Source organism: Amblyomma mixtum, chromosome 7 (assembly GCF_055824585.1).
Source record: "Amblyomma mixtum isolate Tamu chromosome 7, ASM5582458v1, whole genome shotgun sequence".
Taxonomy (NCBI): Eukaryota; Metazoa; Arthropoda; class Arachnida; order Ixodida; family Ixodidae; genus Amblyomma; species Amblyomma mixtum.
This window is the reverse complement of record NC_143018.1, coordinates 73,450,525-73,463,231: the sequence shown is the minus strand read 5'-3', so window position 1 is coordinate 73,463,231 and position 12,707 is coordinate 73,450,525. Positions and strand designations below refer to the sequence as shown.

Genomic DNA, 12,707 nt, shown 5'->3' with positions numbered 1-12,707 from the left:
TGCCCTTCAAGAGGTACCTGGTTGGAATGTTGGAATTCACGTTTCTTAGGGTTAGTCTCACTGAATGATTTCTCAGGTTATATTACTGCGACTGAGATGCACGTCTCCATCAAATATAAGTTCCTAGACTTACGCTAAGTGCTTCAGTATCTTTTTCGACGCTATTTCACAGCTATGGATGTATAGGAGTCTCTCTAGGGCCAACGGCTTGGCCATTAACGCGGGTCAGCGCAGGCAGCTGGTTAACGAGGAGTAAAATCTTGCGTTAACCTGCTGGCAGATTTAGGAGACGCTGAAGGCAACACCATACAATTTCTGTTATTTGTGAAAATCAATTATATACCTCTTTCTGTCCACGTTGATGTTTCTTGGGCACGAGAGACGTATTTATTTCTGAGAATAGTGTATACAAGAAATTTCCCGCCACCTGATTCAAACTCGTGACGTGAAAGCCATAGCGGACACCGTGATCACTCTTTGGAAGTGAATGACCGTGCAGCCTAGCCTCAGAGATCAGCACGGTATTTGACCGTCCTGCTACCGCAGTTTACTTCTGAAAACGGCTGACGGCTGCGCCACCTACATTTCATTTTGGGCTTTTCCAGCTTATAAAAGCTCTGCTTTGTAGTAAACTTAGCGTCTTTGCTCTAATGCGGTAATTTGTGGATGCATGACAACTGCAGTAGCCCACAGTATGAGTGCCCCATACGTTCCACAAAGAGGGAAGCGCACTTTGGCTCTGGTCTACACTCGCTGACGTCACCACGCCGCCAGAGCAGCACTACTCTGCGCATAGCTAGCCTCCGAGCAGAACTTGTGGGGGCTAACCTGCACTAACCGAGGCGCAGGATACGAATAACTTGCATCACCTCAGTTTGCGAATGGTCCAGAGACTTTCATAGTACCGTGAATTCCAATTTTCACGTATTTTCTGGAAGCGACATCTCGGTCTTGTGGATGACTTCAAGCCATACGCAAAAATATATTCGCAGTAAAACTTCACACTGTGCTTGACATAAATCTTTATGCTGTTGTGATTTTGAGGCGCCACACGGGCCTCTGTGGCGGACGCTGCAACAACAAACCCGTGGGTGGGCTTCCACCAGAACCTTGACGCTGACGACTTTTGTCTTTCGCGCTACGTGTGATTTCTCCGGCCGCCGATGGGTGGCGCCACTCGTCCACGTGCAGCTCCGCATTGGTGAGGTTCGGATCTCGTTTCGCTCCGCTTGCAGGCTTACCCTTAGTTGCTATAGAGGCTCCGAGCGGTGCGTGTGCTTGTTTCGAGCGCCTACAAGCATGTTCAACCTGGCAGTCCTCATATCTTGCAGTGTAGAATTATTCATCGTCGCATCAACGGAGGGCTACATTCATTCTTCAGGTATGGAGGTTCCTCCTCAGTTATCTCATTTATGTACTTGTCGTGATTTCAGAGAAACAGCTGGTTTGCGTGGTTTCTTGTAAGCAAAGCTTTCTTCGCACAGTACAAAGTGTTTGCTTAGAATTTACAATGCAGGCTATGCTGTTTATTTTTTTCATTATAATCTTAAAATATAAAGAACTTGAAGGTGCAAAGAAAGAAAACGTGCTGAAAGTGAATACAAGAGAACCAAGAGTTGCGGTAAGGTGTTTCGTGATAGAGGCAGGTAGAAACCCTACGAAAAAGAAGCGCTTTGTACCTGTATTGTTCCCGTCAGTCACTCCCCACTCGGACTCCTTTTCCGTCGATAGACCTTGAGTAATCAAACCATGCATTCTATGAGAAAAATAAGCTGACACCATTCCTGAAACCCATAATCGCTTAGTTTGTTGCATGACAACTTTTGCGTCGGAAATAACAGCTAGCGCTTCTCCTGCAGACCCTCCAAGGATAGGCGAATTCAAATTCCCCGCCAACCTCTCGCCTGGCGATACGGTCGCTGTCACCTGCGTCGTCATGAAAGGCAGCGCGGGACTGCTCGAACTCGCGTGGCTAAAGGACAATCAGCCCGTAGAGCCGACGGCCAGTCTAAGTGTGACTTCAGCGAGAGGAGGTCCCGTGTCGACGCTCACGATTGTGGATGTTTCCGCCAAAGACAGCGGGAACTACACCTGCGTGGCTCGGAACGCGGCTGGGAGCGATCGCTTCACTGCTCACCTGGCAGTCACAGGTATGATCCTGGCGAGTGCTTCCCTAATGGCGAACTCCACAGGGTGATCTGGAGCGGATTGCTGATTCTGCGCCACAGCGACGGAATCCGCGATACAGCGCAACAACCCTAATGGACCAGTTAAAACTATGTTTTGATAGCGACCGCCAAAGAAGCTGTCGTGAAATACCGACTCCGGAAGTTGGGTCCAGAAATATTACCGTGCTTGTGACGCTTTTGTAATCGTGTTTTTCGGTGTATATTCTCACCAAGTCTCCGGTGTCGAGGGAACACATTAGCTCGGAGATCGCCGGCTAATGAGTTCCGTAAATTCATTCGGTACGTAATGTCGTTTTCATCGATTGACATTATATTTTCTCGTGTGGCAGCAAAATAATGTCATTTTGAACGAACGTCTTTCGATGGGAATGACGTTAAATTTGCCGTGTGGCAGGGGTATTAGTTTGCAGCAGCGGTTCTTGATGACACAGAGCAGTAGTACCATCAAATTAGCTATAGTGAAGTGCGGAGCATTTTACGACCGCGGGGGTGCGTAAGAATGCGCTCTTCGCCGCCATAGCTGCGCGTTGCGGCGTCCGTGTAGCCGATGGTTTCCAACTCTTTTTGAGACGAGAAATGAAATGTTCTTTTAATACACATGACGTACGACGCATCTCGTCGTTGTTTCAACACTCTCTACAGAAAGGAGTAAAAAAAGAGTGCGCTTGAGTAGAGCTTACTCCTTTTTACTCCCATATAGGTGTATTCGTGTTTACAGTGTACCGCGAGCAGTTTCGTACAGTCTCGTTTCGTGCAGTTTCGTGCACGCTCCTCTGACTTCGACAAAGATTAGAACTTCGAAGCACCTCGACTCAATTTCAAGTGAAACTGAGCGTGTGTTATGGATATCACCGACCTTATTAAGTAGTTATCGCGCTCCGCTGCTGAGCACTAAGTTGAGGGATCGAATCCTGGCGTAACTGTCGCTTTTCGATACAGGGGAAATGCATGAGACGTCCATGTGCTGTGCGATATCAGTGTGAACGTTCAAGATGCCAGGCTGGTGGAAATTATTCCGGAGCCCTCCACTAGGGCAACTGTCTCTCTCTATCTTTGCACTCCCTCCCACGCGGCGCTGTCTGGATTTCCATCCTGAGTAAAGCAGCTATCCCACCTCTCCTCTTAGTTCATTAACCCTTTTTTTTACCTAACCATGTAATTATCGCGTCGTGTTTTCTCACGTACGCTGCGCAGGGAGTGAAAGTGATCTAGGCAATAACGGTACAGCAGCCATGCTGTAAGATTAGAACATGACGACAGCTGTTGCAGCTTCTTGGGCGTGTATTCCCACCGATATGCTGTCAACGTGTAAGTTGCCTGTCGTTTTCTTCCCCGCTTTTTCCACTTTGGTGACGGTGTTTGCCGTTCCTACTGTCCGACCTCGCATAGCTTCTGCTTAAAGGGGTAGAGACATCAAATTCCAAGGTTGTACAAAAGACTGCCATTCGTTTCCTTTGTATGTGAGGACCATAAGAGCGAAGTATTAAATTTAAGGGAGGTCTAGAACATATTTTAATTTCATTTTAAAGTTTGTGAAAATGCTCACTCTTGAAGTCTGAGCCATCGCTAGTGCATCAATGTGACGTAGGAACAGAGAAGAAAACACAAGCAAGTATTTCCTACGTCATTGCACAGTTTTCTGACGTACGGGACCAAGTTTTGCGGTTTCGCGGCCTAGCAACCTTGGTTACGAGTGCTCACGAGTTTGCTTTTTTTTCTGCACGCTCGCGAGCGCGATGGTGCTTTACGCCCGGCGTTGCCGCAGGCGATGTCGTTGCCGAAAGATCCACTTTTGCAGAGGCATATTGCCCGTGCTCTAATGTAGGAAGCATTCTCTAGTATCATGGATGTTATGTATTTTCTTGTGCGAACGTGAAGTACGCCGAGCATGCCGGCCGCCCGGCCAGCCTGGATCCCGTCTGCCGGCGTCATAAAAAGGAGCTAAAGTGTGTTCTTGATGTAAATAATAAACCCTGGGATAAGAAATGTGAAAAATGTGTCATTTTTGAGGATCGCTTACGAATACTGAGCTGCTGGCAAAGGTAACGACTGTGATACGAGCAAACTTTTTGCCACAACCGCCTCGCAGCTGCCGCTGGCCCGACGTTGCGGTCCGGCTCGCCTGGCGCCCGCTCGCTTCGCTGCTGAAGACGTCGTGGAGATTTACCATGCTATTATTTTATTGTGAGATGATGCTGTTGACAGTAAAGCGATGTGTAGAGTAGGCCTTTTATTATAGCGCAGGCGACTTCCGAAGCGCCGGCCGCTGCGACTTCGATGCGGAAGAGGCTATAGGCCTAGCGACGACCACGGCAACCAGGCAGCAGAAGAGCTCGTCGCCCGGAGCGCCCGCGAGCGATGCCGTTAGCTCGAAACATAAGCAGGCATGCTTTGTCGCTGCTCGAGCAGTCTTTCTGAGGGACTGCTGTACGGCGGCGAAGTGCGACACCGGTTGCAGTCGGAGCTTGGGTAGAGCGGCGCAGCGATGCTCACCGCTCCGTGTCCCTGCTTGCAGTGGGGCGGCAGTTCGCAAGCGACGATCAGTGCGGCGCGTCGGCCAAGTGGCCATATGGCTTGATGAATGTTGCTGCGCGTGCATTATTTGTCTAAATAATGATTCCACTTCCCCCTCTGAGCTCGCTACTTGTTTTTGGTCGGTGAATGTTTTCGCTCGGCCACCGATATGCCCAAGGCACGTCGGCCAACGGGTCTCGTTTTGGTCGGCGGCGTTGTCACACTAGGACGACGCTTGGTCGTTGGGGCGTCGTCGTCGGCGCAGTGTGACTGGCTAGTCGGGGAACGACCAGGTTGGCCGACGCGACCGTCGGCGTCGCTGTCGCGTCGACCTCGGGGTCCCGTCGGCCTAGTGTGAACGCGCCTGAACTGCGCGCTGGTCCCAGGCTGCCCTAGTCGTCGCTAGGCCTAGGTGGTCTCGCTTCCGCAGTTGACGGCGCTTTGGAAGTCGACTGTGCTATAATAAAAGGCCTACTCTTCACATCGCTTTAGTGCGAACTCGTCCCATAATAGAGCATAAGTTCGATTTCCACGACGCATTCATCAACGGAGCTAGCAGACGAGCAGCGCGCACGAAGAAGCAGCGTCGAGCTGTCGGGATGGGACAACGTCGGCGTGAGGTCGGCGCTGTTGTCGGCAGAGTGTGACACACGGGTCGGCCGACGGCTGCTATCTCGGCGACGCGACGGCGATGCGCTCGTCAGGCGAAGACCGGTGCCCGGTCGGCGTGTGCGCAGTGTGACAGACGCGCCGACGGCACGAAAATCTCTGCCGCCGACCATCGCCAGACTGAAATCGGCCGATCGTCGGCGTAGTGTGAACGCGCCTTTACAATTTGACGTTGCCTACACGCTTGGTGTTCGCTGGCACAATCTGAGCTGCGTTGGGCCTGACGCCTGCCTCCTCTTCGGAATCGCTGGCCAGCGGATCAAAAATGAAGTGGTTGTCGGGGTTCGAACCGCGGCGTCTTCTTCCTCGTCTGCGTCATCCCGCGATTCCTCATAATCGGTGTCTTCGCCGAAATAAAACTCTTCTTTCCGACTCGGAGCTGTTCGACTTGCCCTCCGCCCGGCTCTCCGTGTTTACGCGCACCACGTGCGTGTCAAGCAGACGACATGCCTACACGACGTCACGGCTTTCCGGGCCCACGTGACAACGCATTGTCTGGTTTTTGACGTCATGAAAGAGCCTGGCAAAGCCTGGCAACTACGAACCGAAACCGAAACTGCTGGGTACAAATAATACGATTATTAATTATATAATGCGAGTTCATGCTTCTAAGATGGTGTTCCATGCTCACTGAATCGCTACGCATTATTTACAACCCAGAGATACAACACAAAAATTTGGTGTCTCTACCCCTTTAAACGAGGAAAAAGCTGGCTTGCAACCCAACATGGCGCGGGTTCTGCTTACCCTCGTGAAGTGTATTTGCACTACTTGTATACCTACTCGTAAGGAAAAATGGCGTTAGAAGTTGTACGCTATCCTTCGTTTCTCCACGTGTACAGAGGAAGTGGAGTGCCTCGCGCAGCGTCCTCTCGGCGGGAATGTGCGCTTTAGTGATACGCCTAGCCACCAGGTGGCGGTAGTTGTCCAGCCACCGGCAGCTAACTTGCGTTGATTGCTGCTCCGCGCTTGCTGCATGCATTCCAGGCTTTCGACGCGGCAGTGTTGGGTTCGCTTCCACCGTTGCTCTGAAAGCGAAAGTGCTCCAGTTCCCTTATACCCAACTGCTGACAGTTCTATCGCAACATGAGCGACTTAGTGTCGCTAGTCTTGATCCTGTTCATCAGCACATCGGAGTGCTCGGCGGCCGACACCGGTAAGCCGACAGCAACTGCGCTGCGAAGTTGATTCATTTCCATCACGCGTTCCGTTATTTTTTGCAAAGGTGCAACTTGCTCCTCGTCCAGGTTCTCCCAGGCTGCTGGAATTCGTCTTCCCTCCTCAGGTCGCTTTGGGCGATGAGATTATCGTACCGTGCGTGGTCAGAAAGGGCACGGTCGGACCGTATCGTATCGAGTGGAGAAAAGATGGAAGTGAACTGGAAGACTCTGGTCGGGTGTCTGTATCATCCGCACACTCCAAGAGCAGTGCGACTCTTCGGATCGCCAGCCTCCGGTCAGAGGACGTGGAAAACTACACCTGCACTGCGGCCAACAGCTTCGGCAGTGACAGCTTCACAGCAACGCTCATCGTGCACGGTAAACTCCGTGTCATTTCCTGGTCCTGTCGTACGATGGAAATTGCGCCTGTTCCGTCACGCACAACTCGTGTTCTCTGCTTTAAGAAGAAAATTTTAATCGCGGGAAAAGATCTGTTTTTGGTGACGTTATTTCGAACGATGCTGCAGCAGTCAGCTCAACTACTGTAATTTTGCAGTGCGACCGTGGGTGGGCCTTCTCAATTCCTAGCCTGGTTCCAGCGAACGCGCTCTGACAGGCCCCGCAAATAGCTCCACCAAGAAAGGACAAATGCCGCGTTGCATGACCCTGTTTGTTTTTGGCGGGTTCCGGTTTCGGCGCCACTACTGATTCATCTAGTCGCCGATAGATGGCGGTACTTGTCCGCGCGTCGTCTGGGTTTCGGATAGCAAACGGCTACTGGCCATCGCTCCGCGCTTTCTGGCGGCCTTCAGTTGGAACGAAAGTTCCGTTGTGCGCTGTCGCCCTCTTGCAACGACGGGCCACCATGTCGGTCTACGAAATTTTCGTATGTTTCATCGTTCATCTATTCGTGCTGGCTCCAACGGGCGGGTCCACTCGTGCCTCAGGTATGACGCCTTTCTCTGCCTTAACCAGCAGTTCACGTATTGTCGTGTCCGGTCGCTGTGTTGAATGCAGCGAAAGACGCACACGGTACTTTAAGACTTCGTTTATTTAAAGCCGATGAGGGTGCGACCAGCGTCGACCGAGGCAGGAGCCGAACTGGCCGCCCGAAGAAAGGAGGGAGCGGAGAAGCGTCCACGGGAGGGAGTGGCTTCCCAGAACAGGAGGAGGGTGCGGGGGCGCACCGTGGGGGGGCATCTGGCGACAGCGTGCGACGAAGGGCAAGTGGTCGTTAGGAGGAGGATGCGAGTGGTCGTTAGGAGGAGGATGCGAGGGCGCACACACACAAAAGCAATAAGGGGACACAACACGTATGTAGAATAGAAATTACATCTTCACTCGCAGTCTCCTCCAGCCTGAAGTATAACGACAGATGCTTGTCTTTCCAGGCGCCCAACGATAAAAGAGTTTAAATTTCCCGTCACTTTCTCACCCGGCGAAACGGTGGCTGTCAGCTGTGTCATCAAAAAGGGCAGTTCGGGCCCGTTCGAACTATCGTGGCTGAAAGATGGCCGGCCCATTGAGCCAAAAGCGGGCCTCACTGTGATGTCACCAAAGGGGGGCCCTGTGTCGACGCTCACCATCGTGGACCTCTCTGCCGAAGACAGCGGGAACTACACCTGCGTAGCCCAGAATGCCGACGGAAGTGATCGCTTCTCGTCGTATCTTGCGGTAACAGGTATGTCTGAGCTGGATGAAACGACTCCCCTGTCTTATAAATCGGGGAATTTTTTCAACGTTCTCTCAAACCCGAAGTTAAGAACGTGCCTGATATTGATAGTAATCCCGTGGCGGAGCGAGTTTTCGCCGCAGGATTCCCGTGGGCTCTAACCCTGTGCGATAATTCGCACGGTTGTACGGACGCTCGGCTTGACAGGACAAGGCGTAATGTAATGATTTGATCCGCTAACAACGTGTTCACAAAAAGCATAATGCTGCTCTCCAGGCTTGCGATATATCCCAGCGCATATTAATCGCTGTCTGACAAATAAGGACTGCAATGCGAAAGAAACTGATTTTACCAGGACCTTTTTCCTCGAAATATATACGCGCGCTTTCGTGATATAACGTTATCGCCACCACGCATCCCGCAGTGGCAGGGGGCACTTCATACAAACCTGAGCACACATGCCTCTAACTCACGGAAAATTTCCGAGCTACACTTGCGACCAGCGACGCGACAACCTCGCTACTCAGCACCTCACGGCACACGACATTAAAACCAAGAGGACACAAAAAGTAAGAATGGAAATATCCGACAAAGTAGACGCACACAAGGGTATGTACAGCACTCTTCACTGAGCAATCGGAGCTTTGATGTTTCTATGGGGAGCAGAGACGACAGTTGTCTTCTCGTATAACACAGCGTACGTCTCAGTTTCATCGCTTCTGTTTTAGACCTGCGAAGCGAATTAAAAGTAGATATTGCATTAAAAAAATATTGCGTACTGGCGGATATCTGCATGAAGTTTGACTTGTGTTGCACACTCCTGTGGCATTGATATGTGATCGTCTACTAGTTACTAATGATTTTCGGGGTCAACATTATTGGAACTCGCGTGCCATATATGCACAAACGGTGAGAGTAGGAACTGTTCTGAACGCCCGACATCAGTTCCTTTGGTAAGCATGGAGAGCTGCGAAAAATCTAGACATGCGCTTACTTCGAGAACGCAGTCTGCTCATGCAGAAAGCTGAGGGCTGATTGAATTCCGCGCGATTCGTTTCTCTACGATGTAGTTCTGTAGAAGTCCACGCTGCGGCGCTAGCTGTCCGACGGCGGGCTCCCGTTAACATCGAAGCTTCCCTCCTCTCTTCATTCTACACTTGTCTGATTCTGCAGGCCGCCCAACTGGCGTCCTTCCGTGACATTTTCAGTTTCAACCACACCGTGCCGCACACATTTCAAACTATGGGGCCGCTTTCAAAGAGTGCATCAGTGTGCGTGGTATTAGCGTTGAAGTTGGGCACTTTGATGCTGCCCCAGTTGGTGGTCACTTCATCTTTGGCGGAGGCATCTGGAGGTATGTGAGTTTCGGCGCTTCCCTTAACCCCTCTATCACTCTCGTCAACCAATCGTCACCACCCGCAGCATTGGCGGCGACGGTTCGTCCGCCGAAGCCCAAGAGTCTCGGTTTCCCGCCAAACCTGGCAGTGGGCGATGACGCCATCGCAAGCTGTTTCGTTCCGAGAGCCAGTTGGACCGGCGAGGGACTTCAGATGATGTGGACGAGCGAGAATGGCGAGGACCTGTCCGCTAATCGCCGAGTGTCCCTTCTGAGGGCGTCCGAGAGCAGCGTCACTCTGGGCATAAGAGATATTCGACCAGCGGATGTTGGCAACTACACCTGCGTTGCATCTTACGGCGCAACGTCGGAGCGCATCACGGTACCTCTGGTCGTGTCCGGTGAGGCGTCTATGTTGCTTTTGGTGTTTCTCGGTAATCACAGGGAGAAGATGGAGAAGTCCATTGGATAACTGGGCGTTATGAGCTGGGCACCCTATGTATAATGTATATGTCCAGCAGTTTCTAGTCTTTGTGTAGATGGAATGCTTGTTTTATGTTCTTGAGTAAAAACTGGGCATCAAAGCTGAAGAGCGAAAGTAAGCCACACGTCCGAAGGCAGAAATAGATTTCCAGTTACGATTTTGGCTACTCAGTTCACAAAGAAGCTCGCTTTCCACGGCGCATATAGTTCGGCAGAATAGTTCGACTGTGCGCGAAACTTGTGCGTTTCGAAAGGATGCATATACGTCTTTGTTGTTATTGAAGAACACGCTCAATTCGCGTGATACGGCGCCCTGTGTGCACTTTCTCACTCCAGATCCTGCGCACATACACTCACAAAGCCGCGGACTTGGCATGAGCATGCTTGTGTTCTGTTTTGTGCACTTTTTTCCTCACGCATCCTGAACACGACTCATATCTGGAGAAATCTGGCGAAAGCACGCCACGGTGCAAACTTCATTTCTTTCAGAGAACCCGCGCTTAGTAAGAAGTATCCCCTAGCGGCACAGTAGCTCAACGGTTTCCTTATGTCTAAGGCAAATAGTTGTACAAAACAGGACTTGCCATGCATGGTCGTGTCAACGCAGAGCTGTTGCGAGCGCCTGTCGGCCAGTATATGTGGCGTGGATATATTACTCGGAGCCCCGTGAAAGCGTTTGCAACAGTCCACAAAACAAACGTTCTAACCTGGGCCAGAATATCTAGACATGCTTTTAGTTTGCGCGGCTTCTCCGGCGTCCAACACCGCACTGAACATGCGAAATTAACATGGGAATATCGGATGTTCAGCGGTCCTCACTTATTTTCTACGGGCGTCGAAACTAATCTGCGTGAGAGCAGGAGCCGTTTTAAAGGTCAGATTTTCCAGCGAGTCGGAAGAAGACGCCATCACAATCAATATGTTCGCGTAGCATTTCATCGCACTCTATTTTTCTCACAATTATACTGGCGGCCCACAGATTGCGTTAGCAGGTAATGTACCAGAAAGCTGGGCATTACTTGTGTGCAGACAACAGAATCGATAGATAATTCAAAAGATAATTGTGGCAGCGTGTATCTGCCTAGGCGCACTCTACGCGGCTACAATCGACAGGTGCGCGACTTTTGAAGGTCACCCGCAATCAATGAAATCGCTCTAGTGACATTCTCCATAGTTTGCCACATGTTGGTGTATGTCTACAAACGTTAAACTCTGCACGACGATCTTTTTCCTGAGTGAAGTTCACCCTTTCCGATAACTCCTCTAACCACGTTTCGCTGTGAAGTATTAGCGTTTCGACATACGAGGCAACACGTTCGGACTCGATGGAGACCGCGATTGATGATGATGATGATGATGATGTCCTCGGGCTGAATGGCACATACCCACTGCGGGGGATTGGCCACACGCTACGCCTAGGCCGCCGAGACATGTTCTTTCGACTTGGTTAAAGGGGGGCCTTGTGTGTCTTGTCGGACAGTGTTCATGTCTTCGAAGTGATGACCCATTAACGCTATAGCGTGATACACTTAAGGAAAAGCTTAAGTGTCCCCCCCCCCCCCCCCCCCCAATTATTGCTGTCTCCCCTGCAGCTTCGGATTGAACTCTCTTTTTTACTGCTTGAGCCATGGTCTCCTGACGTGCTTCTGCAGAGAGCCCTTCTGTGGGCACCCACCACGAGCCTCTTACACCGCCGAATTCTACGGATTTCTTCCACGCGAAGGCCCAGGTTTGGCTCCGCATAACGGTTCACGCCGTAAAAAGCAAACAGCGGTGTGCATAGCGGATACAAACGCACTCATGTACAGGGAATGGAGTAGAATTAAATCTAAAAATTTGGAACGCAGAGCTAGAATTTGTACAATACAAAAAATACGGAGAAAGAAAAGTTGTGAATTCACATTCTAGCAGAGGAATCTACCAGATGAAATTATATAATCGTGAATAGAATCGAACACTGGTTTCAGGGCATATCCCTTGGCGCTTGCCCCGAAGGATAAGAGAATCGGTATAGATAGAGGAAGCCCAAGCCGAGCGAGGGGGATCTCCAAGCAAATCTACGGAGAGCAGCGAGCCGCCGGCAGGAGAGGAAAAAATGTTCTATAGACTCAATTTCGCCACAAGACTCACAAAGGTTGGATATCGAAAGCCCCGATCGGCATAAATAAAGATTTAGCCGCGGTATCCTGCAGCGCAAAAGGGTCATGGACACCTCACATTGCCTCGAACTGCACATCCGCACACTCCAAGGAAATGCCAGGTGTTGAAAATCCGCTGCAGCGAGGAGAGGCTCATGGCGCAAGGTGTGGAAACGCTGGAATCGCTGAAAGCGTGCTAGAGTCAAGAAAATAGTATTTGGGACGAAAGGGACAATAGGACCATCAAGGGCAGACTTTGCTAAAAAATCAGCCCTCTCATTAGAAACAATGCCACAGTGCCCAGGGACCCAGTGAAAGCGAACTTCTGAAACATGTGGAGGAATAAAAAATTGAAGGGAACGGCTCATAGGAGTATCACTCGAGGTTTCGAGCGCTGCCAAAACAGAAAGGTTGTCTGAGAGTATAATAACCCGAGTGATACTGCAGGGAATCCTTATTAAGGCCAACTCAATGGCCAGAAACTCAGCTACAAAAATAGGGGTATAGTCAGGGGCCCGAAATGAGTAGCTCCAATCAAGAGCCCTT

At 50.8% G+C, this 12,707-nt stretch overlaps 1 protein-coding gene across 4 annotated transcripts in view; it reads left to right on the top strand.

The window, feature by feature from the left end:
- LOC149336506 (cell adhesion molecule Dscam1-like) overlaps positions 1-12,707 on the top strand; it is a 196,269-nt gene that overhangs the window by 51,540 nt on the left and 132,022 nt on the right. The window contains exon 1 of one of the 4 annotated variants that reach the window (XM_089552939.1): positions 1,882-2,150. The exons of the other annotated variants lie outside the window; for them this stretch is intronic. Within the exon in view, the coding sequence (XP_089409065.1) occupies positions 1,937-2,150 (214 nt within the window). The 5' untranslated portion in view covers positions 1,882-1,936. Of the gene's footprint in view, positions 1-1,881; positions 2,151-12,707 lie in introns of those variants that run through there. 4 annotated transcript variants of the gene reach the window in all.